Source organism: Arvicola amphibius, chromosome 8 (genome assembly GCF_903992535.2).
Source record: "Arvicola amphibius chromosome 8, mArvAmp1.2, whole genome shotgun sequence".
In the NCBI taxonomy this organism is placed as follows: Eukaryota; Metazoa; Chordata; class Mammalia; order Rodentia; family Cricetidae; genus Arvicola; species Arvicola amphibius.
The window spans coordinates 105,290,330-105,308,986 of record NC_052054.1 but is presented as its reverse complement, the minus strand read 5'-3'; the positions used below and the strand labels follow the sequence as shown (position 1 = coordinate 105,308,986).

Here is an 18,657-nt window from a genome sequence, read left to right as displayed (position 1 = left end):
TGCACTGTTCTCAACCTTACTAATGCTGTGACCCTTTAATATAGTTCCTCATGTGGTAGTGACCCCAACCATAAAATTATTTTGTTGTTATTTCATAGCTGTAATTTTGCTACTGTTATGAATTATAATGTAAACATCTGATATGCAGGCCATCTGATATGTGCACCTGTGGAGGTTTTGACCCACAAGCTGAGAACCGCTGGTCTAGAGCTTACTGTGCTCCAAAGTCAGGAATAAGGAGGATTAAAGATGCTTTATGAATCTCAATTTTTTTTCATGTTTTTAGAATTTTATATATGAGTATTGTATTTAAATTTTCCTTTCCCTCTCATCCAGCTCCTCCTGAGTCTCCTCATTACTTAGCAAGTTCAGAATCATATGTTTATGTGCATATATGTGCATGTATATGCTCACATGTATGTACATATAAATATATAAATATAACCTGCTAAGTCATTTTGGTGTTGCTTATATGTATATGTGTTTAGGGTGTTGGATAACCTATTAGGAAGTTCATCGGAGGGGAAGACTGATTCTCCCTCTCCCAGAAGTCATTAATTGCTTTTAACTCTTCGCCTATGGGGTGAAGTCTTGTGAGATTTCCCTCATCCACACTGGCATGTAAACTGGTGCCATCATTGTGCAGATTTTATTTATGTAACCATATTGTTGAGATTTTATTGTGCAGCTTCCTTATTATATATAGAGGACACTGTCTTGCAGCAGACATCCTGGCCCTTTGACTTTTACAGTCTTTCTGCTCCCTCTTTTGCCATGTTCCATGAGCCTTAGGTGTGGGACTTGTGCTGTAGATGTTATCTTTTGAGTTTGGACACCCCACAACTAGTTGTTCTCTGCCCTTTGATCAATTGTGAATTTTTGTAATGGTTTTTGTGTGCTGCAAAAAGAATCTTCTATGATGAGAGGTGAGAGCTATACTTATATGTGGGTAAAAGGATAAAAATTTAGAATGCAGTTAGAAAATATACTGGTTAGGAATATAGCAGTAGTAGGCTCTATTCTAGGGTCCGTGGCCTCACCAGCCATCATTAGTTGGCTAGATTTACAGTATCAGGAATAAATTCCTTTCTATCAAGTGGGCTTTAAGTCCAATTAGATGACTGTTGGTTACCCCCAAGATGTGAGTACCTCCTCACACCTTTGGGGTTATCTTGCAATACTAGTTAGTGTTGTGGCTCATAGGCATTATAGTTGGGCTGGATTATCAGTTTTGCTTTTATCCTCTTAGTACTATGAAAGCTAGTTCTCAGGGAGGAGGCCTCCAGGCCAGATTCACAGCTCTATTCCTCCAAGTCGTGTATCTGAAGTATGCGGTGTTTTCAGCAGTAGGGATTGATGTTCAGTTTCTGGGAGGCAACTTAGGGCAACCGCAGCAGCATATGTTATTTTGAGAGTCTTTTGGACTCCCCTGATCAACTTGGAAGGAAGTTTCCTGTGCTTGGCAGTAGGGCTTTAAATGCCTTATAAAATCATGTTATTTTTCTGTTTTCTTAAAATTACATGTAAATGTAAGTGTTTATATGTATCTGTTAATCTCAAGATCATGCTCTTTCCTTCTCTGCTTTCTTTGCAAGTTTTTCTTTTTCCAATCTAAAGCTAAAAAGGATAACATCATCTTTCTTGTTTTAGTAATCAAAATCTACAGTCTTATTTTTGCTTTTGTTTGGTTTTTCAAGATAGGGTTTCTCTGTGTAACAGCCCCAGCTGTCCTGTAACTAGCTCTGTAGACTAAGCTAGCCTTGAATTTAGTGAGATCTGCCTGCTTCTGCCTCCCTAGAGCTGGGATTAAAGGTGTGCACCACCACTGCCTAGCCAGTCTTAGTTTTTTTTTTTGTGTGTGTGTGTGTGCTTTTCTTTGTTTTTGTCTGCCTTTAGTATATACTAAATACTCTCTAAGTATTTGGTGATTTGTAGCACTCTGCTAGTTTGTTCTTAGGTTTACATCACCATTTCTTTTTATCAGAAGAGACTTAATTCTCTTTAGATTTGTTTGAGGCTTTGAAGTAGTGTTCTTGTTAAGTTAGTAGGTAGATTTAGAGTCTAAACACTTTGAAGGAAATAAATGTTGGCTCCGGGCCTTGGTAAGTTGACTGTTCCTTTATTTCTTCTTCTAATTTAGGATGGTGATCGGGACATTTTTATTGATGGAGTTATTGCTCGTAATAGAGCTTTAAATGGGGACCTTGTTGTTGTAAAACTGCTTCCTGAAGACCAGTGGAAGGTGAGTTTAAATTTCCTTTTCTAATTATTTTCTTCACAGGGTATTGTGCATTCCACAGTGTACTTACAGGCATCATGTGTGTGTGTGTGTGTGTGTGTGTGTGTGTGTGTGTGTGTGTGTTGTGGGTTACAGGCCTCTTGGGCCCCAAGGTAAAACTGAATGTTGCTTCTGAATCTTGGTACTGAATGGGATTTGAAGCATATTGACCCCTCTTCAGTCCTTCTACTTTGTCAGATTCTTACATGGATTTTTGATAATCTTTTGGATAGGAAAAATGATTATAGGGTCTTGTCAAGTTTAAAATCACTCACTGCTTTCCTACAACCTTTACTGTGAGAGCTGGGACAACAAACCCATAGAGATGATGATGTTCTTTAGAGGTTTCTGCTGCCCGTACAGAAACACACAGCAATACATGTTTGGTGCTGGATTAAAGGCATATACCAACAGGCCCGGATCCAGAGGTCTGATTTTGTAAGTTCCTGTGTTGCTTGAGCTAGTTGAGTAGGAAAGAGTTTGGCGAACTAGTTAGCATCCCTGCAGTCAGTATAGTTTAGGTTCATGGACAAATCTACTGTTTTTTACAGTTAGTATATAAAAGTGGAAGAAATCAAATCATAAATCCTCCTGGCTGTTGTTTGAACATTGGACTGTAGTGGGGACATGTAGAGAGAAGTTAGCATGTGAAAGTAGAGAAGATAGGAATTGAAGACAGGTTTGAGGAACAGGACAAGCTAAAGAGGGGAGCCACAAACATATGTTAAGTTTTTATTTGAGCAAAATGAGTGTGTTGTGATTAGCTGAAATGAGAAAAAACATGTTTTGCTGTAACAGTCACTAGTTTTGCCTGCTCTTATTAATAGTTTTCCTTTTAGGTGTATTACTGAAAAACACTTCGGTACCCTAGATGGTGTCACTTACTGGTAAACTGTATTAAACATTTAAAGAAGAAATACATAGTCCTTGTCTTACACAAGGATTGATCTCTTTCCCTTCATTCTATGAGGCCACCATTGTGAAATACCAGAGTGGGAAATAACATAAGAGGTCTATAGATGAATACCTCTTATAAACACAGGTGAGCAAGTATTAAACAAAATATTAGCAAAGATTCTCTAGGAGTATATACATAAGAATAGGACATGAATAGATGGAACTTGTTCTAGAAATGCAAAGTTGACTTAATGTTTATAAGCAATCACTGTAGCTCATCATTTAAAACTAGATTTGACCTTATATTTAAATCAAGTATCAGTCAGTAGACATAGAAAACACATTTGACAAAATTCCACAATTATTTGTGGCACCAAGCCTACCTTCCCTACATTGTTTTGGAGATTCAAGCCCATAGAAAAAGGAGTTGGGAAATTGTTTTATTATTTTACTAAGTGATTTTTCTGTGTAGAACGTCCTAATGAGTCTATTGAAAAAGATACTAGAAGAAGTGAGTTATCAAGGTTGAAGGACAGAAAGTTTATATTAAAAAATCATTTTTACTTCTACATACTGGCAATGAAAAACAGGAAACTAAAAAAAAAATTGAAAAAGCCGTTTGCAGTAGGATAAAAATATGATATAATTAGGGATAAACTTGACCAAAAATAGAGCAGTGTAACTAAACCTATAAAGCATTAGTGAGCAAAGTTAAGAATTCTAAATGGTAAGAAATATCATGTTTATGAAATAAGAGTCAGTATTGTTAAGATTCCAGTTCTACTCAAATAACTCAAGATCAAACTGATTCAGTGCACTGCCCCTCCAATGTCAGCAGTCTCTTTATAGAATTTATAGGCAGGTTTTCAGATTTGTGTGGAAGAGCAGAACATCTAGAAGAGCCGGACAAAGAACAAAATTGGAAGACACAGCATTATCTGGGTTTAAGACCTTTGTCAAAGCTCCTGTAACCAAGGCAAATAATATTAGCATTAAGGTAGACATGCAGATAAGTGGAACAAACTAGAGAACACCTAAATAGACTCAGACATTTTTGACTGTTTCTTTATAAATTGCTAAGGTAATTCAGTGGACAAGGGATTTTTTTTTCCAACAAATGTGTTGTGCTAGTTTTATAGACACATAAAAATAAATTAACTTTGCCCCTTAATATATGCAGGGATTAGAACAGGTGCAGAGGTGCCTTGGGAAGCTGAGACAGGAGTATTTCAGGTTGGAGGCCTGACAAGACTACATAGTGAGTTCAAGGCCAACCTGTCACAGGACGAGAATGGAAACACCAAGGGCTAAGGAAGGAGCTTAGCTTTAAGGAGTGTATCGTAGTTGGCATTAGGTTCATTCTGAACCATGACCAAAATAGGGGCCAGCAAATAGAAGGAAACAGTAGTTTAAAGTGAATCAGATCTCAGTGTTTGTGTAAAAACACCAATTTTCTATTAGAAAACTGAGTCAAAAGTATTAGATTTTCAGATTTTAGGCATCAGATTTGAAGTATAACTAAAGAATTTGAAACATACAAGAAAAAGTCAGTAAATTTGATTTAATCAAAATTATATACTTTGCTCTTCAATAAATCACTGTTTTAAAAATAAAAACATAGGCCACAGATAAGGGGAAAGATTGCAAAAAAATTATCTGACTATGGGATTTTATTTAGAGTTTAAAGAAATTAATTCAATAATAAACCAATTATAAAACACACAAAAGTTTGAACAGCTTTACTAAAGATATGGTAATTATGGGAAAAGATATTCAACATTAGTCATTAAGGAAATGCCATGTAAAATCACAAGATACTACAGATCCACTAGAATAGCTAAAGTTAAAAAGATTGACCCGCCACCCATTGAGACGGTGGGGCTGGTCTAATGGGAACTCACCAAGGCCAGCTCGACTGGGACTGAAAAAGCATGGGATCAAACCAGACTCTCTGAACGTGGCAGACAACGAGGGCTGACTGAGAAGCTGAGGACAATGGCACTGGGTTTTGATCCTACTGCATGTACTGGCTTTAGGGGAGCCTAGTCTGTTTAGATGCGCACCTTCCTGGACCCGGATGGAAGGGGGAGGACCTTGGACTTCCTGCAGGGCAGAGAACCCTGACTGCTCCTTGGACTGGACAGGGAGGGGGAGGGGAGTAGAGGGAGGGGGAGGTGGGGAGGAGGTGGAAATTTTTAATAATACTAAATAAATAAATAATAAATAAATAAATAAAAGGGATTGACCATGTGTTGGTGTTAGTATTCTGTAACTAGTACTGTTGATGTAGGGATAATGGACAGTCACTTTGGAAAGGAGTTTGGTAGTTTCTTAAAACGTTCAGCATATGACTAATACATGACCCAGCCATTCCATTCTTGGTTGTTTACCTTTGTGAAATAAAATTATTGCCACATCAAGTCTTATAAATGAATAAAGTCTTATATACAAACGTTCAGTTTTAACTTCAAAATGGAAACAAATATGCATCAGTATATGAATGAGTAAACTGATTTGGTATGCCCATTCAGCAGTAAAAAAGAAAATGACTGACGTGTACCACAAGATAAATAGATCTCATAATAATTATGATGAGTGAAAGAAGTTAGGCAAAAAGAATACCCTGTGATTTCACTTTTATAAAAATCTAGAAATGCAAAAATAATTAATAGTGACAAAAGGTGAACAGTGGTTTTTTAGGGTGAGAGTAGGAGAGGTGCATATGTTTGTTAGTTTTTGTGGAATTTTTATTACATGAATATTTATCACTTTGTACTTTTAGTATATATAGTTTATTATGTGTTAGCTTTCTCTCAATAATGTAAAAATACTGAAAATAAAGATGTTTGCATAAGTGTGTTTGGAGTTCCATGAAGAGTTAGAAACTAGACATGTATTTTTGGGAGTCATCAGCATACACATAATGTTTACAGCAGCATCGGTGGATGCATAATCTAGAATCACAGCTAAAGGAGCGGAGAACCCTGAATACTAAGTTCTTGTGTGAGCTGCCATTTAGAGGTTAGGAGAGGACAGTGTAGAGAGGCCCACATCCCTGTCATATGGGAACAAAACTATGATGCTCAGGTTATGCCTGGTGTAGATAAGGGACTGATACAATTTGAGGATGTCGGGGACAGATGAACAGTGAAATGGAGTCAGCAAACTCAAGCTCTTGTAGTCCATATGAACGTTCAAAGAAGAGGGTATGCTTTTATTGTCTTGTTTTTGGGAACTTTTTGTGTGTGTGTATGTAGTCCAGCTTGACTTCAAAGTTGTTATCTTCCCACCTCACCCTTCTGAGTCCTAGGATTATAGGCATGTGCTTTTGGATGTACCTTGTTTGTTTCTACTAATCTCTCTTGGCTGGCTGGCAGGATGGAACTTAGTAGAAAAAGTTAGCAAGAAAGAAGAGAGCATCAGTAGTATTTGTCCTCAGGGATATAAGGAGCAGCTGAACCCAAAGAGGGCAGAATTAGAGACATTTGATGCAAGGACCTACCTAGTGTAAGCTGAAATATGCTTTGTGTTCTTCCACTGTGGGCAAGCCATGTATAAAAACAAGGCAGCAGCAAAACTCTGAAAATGCAGTAGGGTCTTCATGTTCTCAATTGCTCCTCTCTGAATCGTCGCCAGTCCATATTGTGGAGGGAAATATTCCAGGGATGAAATGAGCTGAGGTATTTTACAAGTTAAAAAAATAAGAGTCCTTGAACCTTGAGTACTGGGTGCTAGCTTCATTCATTGAATTGGCATGCAGCATAGAAAATCCTCTGACTTACAAGGGCCAGAGCACTCTAGAGTCCTGTAGCTTTGGAGGCTGCCTCTTTTGCCTGGAAAGCAGGATAGGTATCTTGTCAAGAGGCAAAGAAGCCACTATCCTTTGTGGGACTGAGGAACTTTAGAAGTTAGAGGCAGCTGGGTAAGGGGAACATAAAGTCTTAGCAGCCCATTTAGCATTCAGGAGTCTGGAGAGAATATGGCACTCAGCAGATAGGCTTTCAAAGCTGAAAACAGTTATTTCTTGTCTTTGAGAAAGATGGATGTGAGAATGTCAGGCCTTAAGCTTAGGGTGGTCTTTAACCTCCAAATTATTTGTTTGGGGATTTTGATAAATAAAAATTCTTATTCAGTAAAGCCCAGGTGGTACCCAAAATTGTGTATTTCTAACAAGTTCCCAGACCTTGTTAGTTTTTTGTTTGGGGAACCATAGCTTGAGTAAAAGACTTACTCACTGGACAGGAGGGAAAGTGAAAGAAGCTGATGGGGTTATTGGTCCTTGGATCTGAACTCTGTTTGGCATGAAGATAGTTGAGAAGTGTGGATATCAACAGTTGTGGCTGGGCCACTGAGTCCCAGACTAGATCTTGTGCCCTCTGTGTATTGGTAGCACCCTAATGAACAGAAATTGACAGGGACAGTCATAGGCTTGACTGACAAGGAGCCTCCCCTTGGAACTGCTGACCAGGGCTGGTGTAGGGCCTCCATAGGGCTGCCACTGATAGGAGCTGTTTTGATGTGAGCATGTGCTTCTTTAGCTTTTAGAAGATTTGAGATTTGGAGGCCACCCTGGTTGCTTATTCTGTGTTGTCGAGTTCCCAAGCATCTTCATGGGTTCCTGACAATGGCTTTGGTTCTTTTCAGATCAGCTCCATTAGGTACATCTCTTAGGCTTTTTTGTCTGACTATTTCACAGCTTCTCAGTTTGAAGGGCTTGGAAGTCTATTTGCTGTGACCCACCTGTGACAGTTGTTGGTGACAGGATCAAACTAGAGAGAAGAGACTAGATTTCAGACTGTCATCAGAAATCCAAGACATGTATAATACAGGCACCTCAAAACATTCTGGCCAGTTGTCTTACAGGTTTGTTAGTATAAAAACTTGTTCTCATTGTCCGCCATGCCTAGCCTGTTTGGATGCTCACCTTCCTAGACCTGGATGGAGGGGGGAGGACCTTGGACTTCCCACAGGGCAGGGAACCTTTACTGCTCTTCCTAAAGGAGAGGAAGGAGGAGTGGAGGGGGAAGGGGAAGGTAAATGGGAGGCGAGGAGGAGGCGGAAATTTTTAATAAAAAAAACTTGTTTTCAAAGGGATCACTAGTCAGTGGTGTAAGCGACTGTGAATTAATTGGATATTTGTCTTTACTTCTTTATGCTTGTTGTGTTCACTTTCGGGTATGCACGCTACAGTGCCTTTAGGGTTTTAGAAAAAAAACAACAGTTCTTTTAGTTATAGTAGTAAATAGTCAATTTGTTTCACAGCATGCTTTTTGGCAAAATAGATAGCTGTAAAAGTATCAAGCTGTGAGGCAATAATAAAAATAATTTACTCTTATATAACAATTTTAATTTCAGAATTTTTTTACATTTTTAGTGTTTGTATATAATAGACATCTACTGAAGGATGTTTGAGGGACAGATGATCATTTCATTACTTTGCTAGCTGGGAATTCAGATAATTGTGAGAGTGTGTGGTTTGAACAAGGTTTTTTTTTAGCAGAGCCAGGGCTACTAGAATCAGGCTCTCCTGACTTTTGTTTAACACTCTTTTCCCTCAAGTATTCAGAGGGGTGACGGTGGTGGTAACCATGCCCAAGCATTGATCCTGTTTCTTCATGGAGCTGTTCTGGATAACCAGTGGCTTTTCCCATTTGTCCTGCCCTGGGCTAGATCCTGAAGATATAAACAAAATAGGTCCCAGGTTTGCCCTTAGGGAGCTCGTGGACTGGTTGAAAGGGGATGGAAATAATTATGGTAAGGTTTACAGCATGGAAAGAAATACACTCCATTATATAAGCAGCAAACACTCAGGGACAGTTGGGGAAGGTGGCATAAAGGTTACATTAGAATTTAGGTTGGAGGGATGAGGGCTTTTGTTTTATTCCAGGATGAGAATGATTTGTCAGGAGAGGGTTATGGAAACATCAGGGTTCAGAGAAGAACATGTGGGTTGAACTGTTGGCTAAATGCTGAAGTCTCTGATTCTCCTAGACATGAAGAAGAGGGGGTCTCTATCCTCCAAGGAAAACCAGTGCCTCTAGCAGCTCATACAGTCCCCATATACTGCTTTGATGAGAAATATGTTTGCTAGGACTGGGGAGATGAGTTAATTGGTAACATGCTTGTTGTACAAGCTTACAGACCTGAGGTTGGATCCTCAGCATTCACAAAAAGTCAGGTGCAGCAGTGCACATCTGTAACCCCAGTGCTATGGGGGTGGTGGTGTGGTGATGGCAACAGAGATACAGACAGCAGGGACTCATTGGCCAGCCTGTCTAGCTGAAATGTCAAGTTCCAGCTTTAGCTAGAGAACCTGTCTTAAAAAGTAAGGCAGGGAACTGAGTGTGATGGTGCAGTCTTTAATCTTAGCACTTGGGAGGCAGAGGCAGGCTGATCTTTCTGACTTGGAGGCCAAGTTTACATAGTTTACATAGTGAGTTCCAAGAACAGCCAGAGCTACATGGATACACTGTCTCAAACAACAACAACAACAACAACAACAACAATTATAATAAAATAGAAAGGTCTAGATGGGTGCTCTCTAGCAACTGCACTAACACACATGTGAAGAGCACACACACACCACATGCACAAAAGATGAAGGACAAGACTATGTAATAGTTTTGAAGAGCCTGGAGGTGGTGGTGCAGGCCTTTAATCCCAGCAGGTGGATCTCTGTGAGTTTGAGCCAGTATGTTCTACAGAGCTAGTTCCAGGACAGCCAGAGCTACACATTGAGAAACCCTGTCTCAAAAACAACCAAATAAACAAAAAAAGTTTTGAAGAATGAATTTTTTAAAGCTGGAAAAGGAGGAGAAGAGATGGAAGAACCAAGACAAAAATCAAGACGATAACAAGCAAATATATTAGAGGTGTGTGTGTGTGTGTGTGTGTGTGTGTGTGTGTGTGTGATGGAGTATATGTGAAGGTCAGTAGACAGCTCCAAGTGTCAGTTTTTGCCTTTCTGCCTGATTGAGGTCTCTTCACTTTGTAAGCTTGGTTGGCTGGCTGGCAAGCTTGTGAAGATTCTCTTGACTGACTCCATGGAATTACAGATACTTACACTACTGAGACTGGCTTTTAAATTTGATTTACTTTAGTAATATGGCTTCTGGGGATTCAAACCCAGGTTGTCAGGTTTGTACATTGTGCACTTTTACCCACTCCCTGGCCCTCTGTCTATCTTTTAAATCGTAATAACTTTATCCTGTTATTTCCTTCTACTGCACTCCAGTGTAGTATTCTACAAAGAAACATATATATGCTTTGTGGCTGATGATTATGAGCTTTTTTATACTTGCTGTAGTAACAGGCACTTTTTTTTCGGTGTCTCATTCTTTTTTAAGTATTTATTTATTATGGATATAATATCCTGTCTGCGTGTTTATGGATACAGTATTCTGTCTGCAGAATGCCTGTATGCCTGCAGGACAGAAGAGGACACCAGACCTCATTACAGATGGTTGTGAGCCACCATGTGGTTGCTGGGAATTGAACTCAGGTCCTTTGGAAGAGCAGACAATGCTCTTAACCGCTGAGCCATCTCTCCAGCCCCCGGTGTCTCATTCTTTAATGTGATGTTATCTCTAGCTCAGTTTTTTTGAATGAGAAAAATAGGGCTTAAACATCTTAATATAATTAATGTTAATATAATTAAGGAGTAACAGTTGGATTCAGATTTACGTTTCCTGATTTTATCATCTCATTGATTATTTGTTAACCCAGGAATATCAATTAAGGAGTTATTTGATCTGTATATATATTGTCTGGTATCATAGACTTAGCAAATAATGGTATTTTTTAGAATTAGATAACGTCTTGTTATCTAATTAATAACTTAATAAATAAATTAATTGATTAATAAAGATGACTTTATCAGTTAGAATGTCTGAAGCCCAGTGTTAGTGTCAGAAAATAGTTTAGAAAACATTACTCTAGTGGCTGCTTGTGAGGACTAGGAGGACTAGGAGGTGTGGCAGCTTCTCTGGGTGTTGTGGAGGCAAGTGTTGGTACTAGATTTCAGAGCCTTACCAGGTGCCTGACCAAGGGAGCTGACTGAGTGTGACACCTACAACCAAGAGCTGTAGTGCACAGGTAAGAGAAGGGTCAAAGGGTTATAGACCTAGATGCTGGCCTGCCTTAGTGGCAGCAGGTTTCAAGTGACATAACACAGAATTTCAAAGGGCAAATAGGCAGTTGTCAAGTAGGAATGAGTAGGTTCCACCAGGGATTTCCAGAGATGTGGCACTTAATACAGAGTCTTATGGCAATCACTGGACCTGGAGTCACAGGAAGTCACACATATGGGGTCACACACAGGGAACATGGTCCAAAGCAAAAGTAGAACTCTGAAATTTGGGCTTTTTGGTTACAGCAAAAGACGCTTGGGGGCATAAGATTCAACTCTGGTGTCTTGGCTCTGAGAGGTAGGTTGAAAAGGAAGCCCTTTCTTGAGTTTAATTGGGAACTGAGGTGAGATGTAGCCATAATAATCAGCTTAGAGAAAACTAGAGTAAAGGAGGCTGGCAAGATCATATTAAAATTAGACTCAAGTAGATAAAACAGTGTGAAACAGAACTTGACTAATGAATGAGATTTCAAGCAAAGATTTTACTCACTGGGACTTAGCCTTTGTATTCTTTTAACTAATGCTAAAAAGTGTAAGACAGGCTGGAGTCTGCTTGATACATTGATACCTACTGGAAACCTTGTGCCTGGGGCTCCTTCACTTAGTTATCATGAATCATCTCATGTATTGTTGGCCCCTTACACTGGTGTGAGAGGACAAGTGAGAGGAAATCAGTTAGGTCCTGCTCTAATTGAGTCTAGATCTCTCTCAAGATACTATTGGGTCACTCAGTTTATAGTGCAATACAATATATGTTCCAGAATAGCCAAGGACAGTTATGTCTGTTGTGTGCTTACTAAGCAAGTTTTCTTTTGTACAGGGATAGTGATGCTTAAGCTGTGATAGCTCAGATTTTTTTTTAAAGAAAAGATTGGCTCAGAAAGAATTAGCTTGAGTTTGAAAGAATAAAGGAAGTGCTGCTCTTGTTCTAAATTAACCAAATAACAAAATCAAAGTGTACATTTAATCCCTAATTTTCAGTGGCTGTTCCAAACCTTCTTAGAGTCACAAGACATTGGCCTGGTACAGTAAATTGTTTCCTTTGACAATCAACATTTACTTGAAGCGATTGTTTGAAAGTTTTGTCTTCCAAGTTCTTCTTTAAATATGCACCCATCATGCTAGATTATATTTAATCCAATCTCTTACATAACTACTATCGTTTTGGATTGTTGTCAATTCCAGTGGAATTAGAATTTCTCAGAAATGTTTGCTTTCTTGGCCTGCATGGCAGTCCCAGAAAGGACTTGGAAGGTACTTAATGATGGAGGGAAGGTTTGGGAACCTCCACCCAGAGTTGTACAGTGGGTAAGGTGTACTACTACCATGATTAGATTTTCCTGAGATTCTTATGTTCACAAACCTATTTTTAACATTCATCTTTTCTCACTCATTGCCAACGCTGGGCTCAAATACTTCAGGTTCTTGCCTGTTTTAAACATGTCTTCAGATCTCTGTAATTCAGGTTGAAATGTCTGAAATAAAGACTGTATCATTTAAGGATAGAGTAGCTTATTTGTTCTGGGAAACTCCCAATTAATATTTTAGGATTATATGTTAAAAATTAATATCATTCCTCTTTAATTCCATGGAGATGGTTTGATGAAATCCATATTCATTGCAATGAATGAGTTAACATAGACAAGATACAACAAAAATGGCATGTGAGTGCTCCAGAAGTGTCAGATATTAATCTGTTAGTTCTAGAAATGAAAACTATAAAGCTATGCTTTGCCTAGGATCACATACTCAAATGTTCTATTTCTAGCTCTTCAGTTTGCTACTGCTTTTTTGTGCACAGGAGATATAAAATATTGGTGCCTTTGAATATCTGAATGCTAACTAGTCTATGTAATAGATGAATTTATACTGTGGGATAGTGTGGTTTATATCTTACACATGCTCCGTGTTCAGCAAGATCCTCCAGTATTTTTGCTTTGTGTTAGTTTTACTCCAAAGTCTAGGCTGGATGGAACCATTGCCATATATTCCTCTTGCCATATATTCCTGTGGCAGAGGGACACCAATCTTTAAAATGCCTGGTCCAGAAATAGTAGAGAATCAGTTACCCGGCTCTATACAACTGGAAGAGGATCAAGAGGTGCAGTCCTCCCAAGTGTGTGTAATCAAAGATAGCAGGATCTATTTGCCAAATGGCATTTGTGGCTGTCATTCTGGATTAATTATACTCATTATATGTTGCATGCTGAGTAACCATTTGAAAAATATATGCCAGTGCTTGTGTGATGACCTTCTGTATCACTTATAGCAAACACATCCTGATTAATGAAAACAGAATTCAGAAGTAACTGAAAATGATCCAGATGGTCATCAAGGTCACCCTTGGTTATACAATCTTGCTTTGAAGTACATTCTGTGATGCAAAGTAATTTTGTTGTTTTTCAAATTAAGTTAATGGTGCAATGGTATAGTTTTTGTAAGTGGGAGGCTAATGATGTTATATTTTAAAGAAATATACAGGGATTTATTTGACAATATTTGTAAAGCATAAGAGTTTATTACTAAGGGTAATATTATGATACTGCTACCTGCTACTGCTATTGTTTAGATTCTCATTTTTTTACTTACTGTATCCCATATCCAGTAATAATTTAGGACATATTTGTTACTGTCTTATGAATTTAGGTAATATATACCAGGCAGAAAGACTTTGTACAAAGGCCTATTGAAAAAATGATGGTAGCATGGAGAGCCATATATATTGTAGTGCTTTGGAACTTAGAATGTAAGAGAAGAGGTAGGCTAGTAGATAAAAAAGTGGGGGATGGTCTCAAATCATGAAATGTCTTGCTGCATATGGAAGTTCTAATATTAACATGTAGGCACTGGAAAGTCATGGAAAACTTTTCTGGCAAGGTGACACTCATATTTGCTTATTAAAATATTCTGGTTGATAGGGTGAATGACCTAAAGGAAAAGGAAAAAAGTGGGAGATTGATGGGAAAATTTGTTCAGAGATCCTTAAGGAGAGATGGTAAACCATAGTGGCATTGACGAATTCAAGGAGGAGATGAATTTAGATTTTAGTAAACCCAGTGATTGGATGTAGTAACTGAGGTAGAAGGTGGAAACTAGGATGAGACCTATACTTTGTGTTTAGGTTATTGAGGGCACAACAGCATCATTTGCTATGGTAGGATCTAGAAAAGGGAACAGGCTCAGAGGCTGTGGTAGGAAGAGTTCATTTGGCCTTGAGTGTGACATGCATAGGGACATAGGAACATGAAAAATTGTAAAACTAGAGGGGACTTTCTCTTAAGATTTAGAGCTAAAGTGTAAGACCTTGACTAGTGGTAGATGTTTGGTTGACCTCAGTGGCACTTAATTAAATGGGGATTTTATGGAGAGATAAAAGAAGGATGGAACCTGGGGAGCACTGAAACACTTTGTATCTGCAGAGGAAGAGCATCCAGTGAAGGAGAGTTAACGGTGTGGATAGAGACACATAAACAGCACACCAGGAGAGAATGTGGTACTGGGAATGAAGACAGGGAAAGTCTGAAGGAGGAATAGTTGCCCTGAGCTCACAGGAGCAGAAAAATCTTCCTGGGAAGTTAGTTTTGGTTAATATGGAACATCTGTGATATTGACTATTGGAACATATTGATGGCCTGTTATATATGGATCTTGCAGATGAGTTTCTAAGTTATATGTTTTGCAATGGAGCCTTATGTCTCTGACATATCTCTTCTCATTCTGTTTCTCCTCCACTGTCCTTCAGCTCTGTTTTCATGCTTAGCTTTAACTTTATCAGTAACTTTAGCAGTGGTGACTTGAATTGATCTTTGCAATGATCATAAGGACAAGTATTTCTCTACTTGACTTTGAGACAGGGTCTCAAATAAATAGCCCAGGCTGGCCTTGAATTCACTATGTAGCTGAGTCTAGCCTTGAACTCCTGATCTTTATATCCGCACCTCCCAAGTACTTGATTACTGGCATTTGTACCCTCATGCCTGTCTCCACTATGTCCTTTTAAGGCTACATGGGGACTGATTGTGTCAGGCTACAGAATGTCCTGGCAGATAGTCATCAGCTAGGCGTCAGTGCTTGAGGCAAGTGACAAAATACAAGGCTACAAATATGATGTGAGTACAGTCAGGAATAAAGGAGATATCTTATAGGCTGGCACAGGAAAAGGAGAATGACCAATATCAGTGGCTTGGAATATATAATGTTATCAGGGGGAGTGTGGTGAGCCATCATGCTGCTTTGCCAGTGGACTTATGTTGAAAACTCATAGTGAACCAGACATTGTGGGTGATCTTAGAAATATGGTTCTGACTACCAGCACAGAACATAGAAAATGATGTGAGGACTGTTAGGAGCAAGGATGCTATTGGAATAGTGCTATTCCTTATGCAAAGTAGAGAAGTGAATTTGTCTGACATAACAAATGCCTTAGTGCAATAGGGCTAATTATCCTGAGGAACTCAGCTTGAGAAAGTTAGTCTGGTGAAGCAATGCAGAGGAAAGTGAGGTGACAGGGAGCACCCTGGTATGATGGGAGTATCAACAGGATTACCAACTAGTCCTAGAGAGGGCCAAAGAATGCTTTTTGGAAAGAAAGTTTGGGAGGAAATAAAGACTGATGAAAAATTAAGTATAGAGTGGATCAAGGACCAGAAGACTTTATATAAAAAGAGCTCAAGCTGCTTTAGACTCAGGAGTTTTCATATAACTGTATGATTTGCATGGAGAAGCTGGTAGCTGGAGATAAATCATCAGCTTTGTTAACTTTTTCCCGAGGCAGTGGCACAAGCAGATTGTACACTTGAAAACCCAGTGTTTTAGTACATTTTGTGTTGCTATAACAAAATATATGGAAACATTTCTAAACAGAAGAAAACTTGTTCTCTCACAGTCTGAAGAGTGAAAGCACAGACAGGTTCAGTTGTATATTGAGGGGGTATTTTCTGCTCCAGTGTGGCACTTTGTTTCTGCCTCTGGACTCACTTCCTGATTTGAGCCTCACAGTCATTCTTACACTTTGTCACTTGACTTAGGCATTGGCCTTTATGTGATTATTGAAGGCGGAAAGAAGGAAAAGCAGAGAGGGTTCTGCCTGTAAGAAGAGGGAGGGCCGGCATGACCTAACCAACCACCCATAAAGTCTTAACTCTTAAAGCCATCACTCTGTCACTGTCTGAGTGAAGAGGGTATGTTTAAACTGTAGCAGCATCCACCAATGGTTCCAGGAAAAGAAATAACCCTGCACAAAGAGTTGTAACACATCTGTGAACACATGACACATGGGAAAGTGAGGTCTCATGTCTGTAATACACTGTGATGGTATCTTCAGTTGGTAAGTGCTGTTGTCTCAGACCTTTGGGGTAAGGTCTGGTTGTCTTTGGAAAATGAGGGGTTGAACATTGGCAGCCTGCATATGTTGACTTTGGACTTTCTGCCACTTCTCTCTAATTTGCTCTTGGTGTTAGATGTGGTATTCCCTTTGGGTAAATCTGAATGCTGGCAGCTCCAAGTGTGATCCATGTGCTTGAAGCCCCACACACTCTCAAGCTCTGTTCTCAGGATAAGAATCTGCATTTAACAAGAGCCCTGTATGATTTATGTGAGCATAGGTATTTAAGAAGTGCTTATATAGATGATTAAATAAAACTGAATGATATTTCTGTTTATATATTATTTCCTTAAAGTATTTTCTTCAGAAAATGTGGTACATTTTCACAATGGAGTACTACTACACAACAGAGAACAATAATGACATCTTGAAATTTGCAGGCAAATGGATGGCTCTAGAAAACATCATATCGAGTGAGGTAACCTAGACCCAGAAAGACAAATATCATATGTACTCACTCATAGGTGGCTTTCAGACATAAAGCAAAGAAAAACCAGCCTACAGTTTACAACCCTAGAGAACCCAGACAACTATGAGGACCCTAAGAGAGATACACATGTAGAGATCTAATCTACATGGGAAGTAGAAAAAGACAAGAGATCCTGAGTAAATTGGGAGCATGGGGAACATGGGAGAGGATAGAAGGGGAAGGGAGAGGAATGTAGATGGAGCTGCAGGCAGGCCTGCTTTTCGTCCTGCCCTGCTCCCGGCCGCAGGCTAGCTTTACACCCGAAATAATTACATGGAAACTGTATTCATTTAAACACTTCCTGGCCCATTAGTTTCAGCCTCTTATTGGCTAATTCTCACATCTTGCTTAACCTGTTTCTATTAATGTGTTTAGTACCATGAGGTGGTAGCTTATCAGGAGAGATCTTAACCTGCATATGTCTCAGAGAGGAGAGGCATGGCGACTGCCTGGGGTGTCTGCCTGACTCTGCTTTCTTTCTCCCACAATTCTGTTCTGTCTACTCTGCCTACTTAATTTTCTGTCCTATTAAAGGGCCAAGGCAGTTTCTTTATTAACCAATGAAAGTAACACATAGACAGATGACCCTCCTCCATCAGAGGAACAGAGGGGAGCAGAGAAAAATACATAACTCAATAAAAACAATTAAAAAATTAGTATCTTCCAAGGTACATCTGTGCTCTGACACATCAACACTTCATCCTCTTTGATAGCTGTATTACAGTCAATGCCGTACCACAGTTTATCTTCTCACCAGTCGATAAACATAGTGTAGTATTGTGATGCTTATTTACCTTTAAAATAAACAATTAATGGAAGGAAACATATACACATTATTTTAGCTGGAGGAGAGCCCTCTGAGGATTAAAGTGATGATACAATTTCCCTGTGTAGGTCTAGGTGCTCCCTGCAGTCTCTACCCCTTTCCCCTCTCCCTTCTGCAGTTATCTGCAGCAGATGAAGGAGAGAGAGATATATTATTCTTACAGTTGTAGTGAGAAAAATATGTTTATTGACAAAAGGTTAGGTTGATCTGTCATGGATTGTTTTTATTCCAAGACTTCTGTAACCTTTCTCCATTTTTCAGAGACCTTTGAAGTTCAAGTGGTTATGTCATTTCTCTGAATAGTCTCCAGTTTCACTCATTTTTCCTGAAGAATTACCTCTTACCTTGTGTCTGTAGTGATGCATGTTTCTATTTCTTCCAATTAATTGAGAGCATGTTTTAGTTCTTTTCAGTATATTTTGAAATCTTATTGAAAATAAACTTTAAATATTTATCACTTTTGCATAGTGTAGACCAAAACACCTGCGAGAACTACTCAAAATAGGGAAAATTGCTTTGGGATCATGGATCCAGAGGTTTCATCTCATGACTTACGTGGGTGCAGGCCATGGTTTTAGGGTTTCTGTGCAGGGTTGCTTGGCCCCATGCACATGGCGTCTTGGCAGTGTGGGTGTACAGAAGAAGCTGTTGACTTCATGACAGGAAGCAGAGGACA

At 39.1% G+C, this 18,657-nt stretch overlaps 1 protein-coding gene across 6 annotated transcripts in view; it reads left to right on the top strand.

The window, feature by feature from the left end:
• Positions 1-18,657, top strand: part of Dis3l2 (DIS3 like 3'-5' exoribonuclease 2) — a 363,987-nt gene that overhangs the window by 55,673 nt on the left and 289,657 nt on the right. For all 6 annotated transcript variants that reach the window (XM_038339065.2, XM_038339064.1, XM_038339061.2 and 3 more), the window contains one exon: positions 2,141-2,242. In XM_038339065.2, the coding sequence (XP_038194993.1) occupies positions 2,141-2,242 (102 nt within the window). The remainder of the gene's footprint in view (positions 1-2,140; positions 2,243-18,657) is intronic.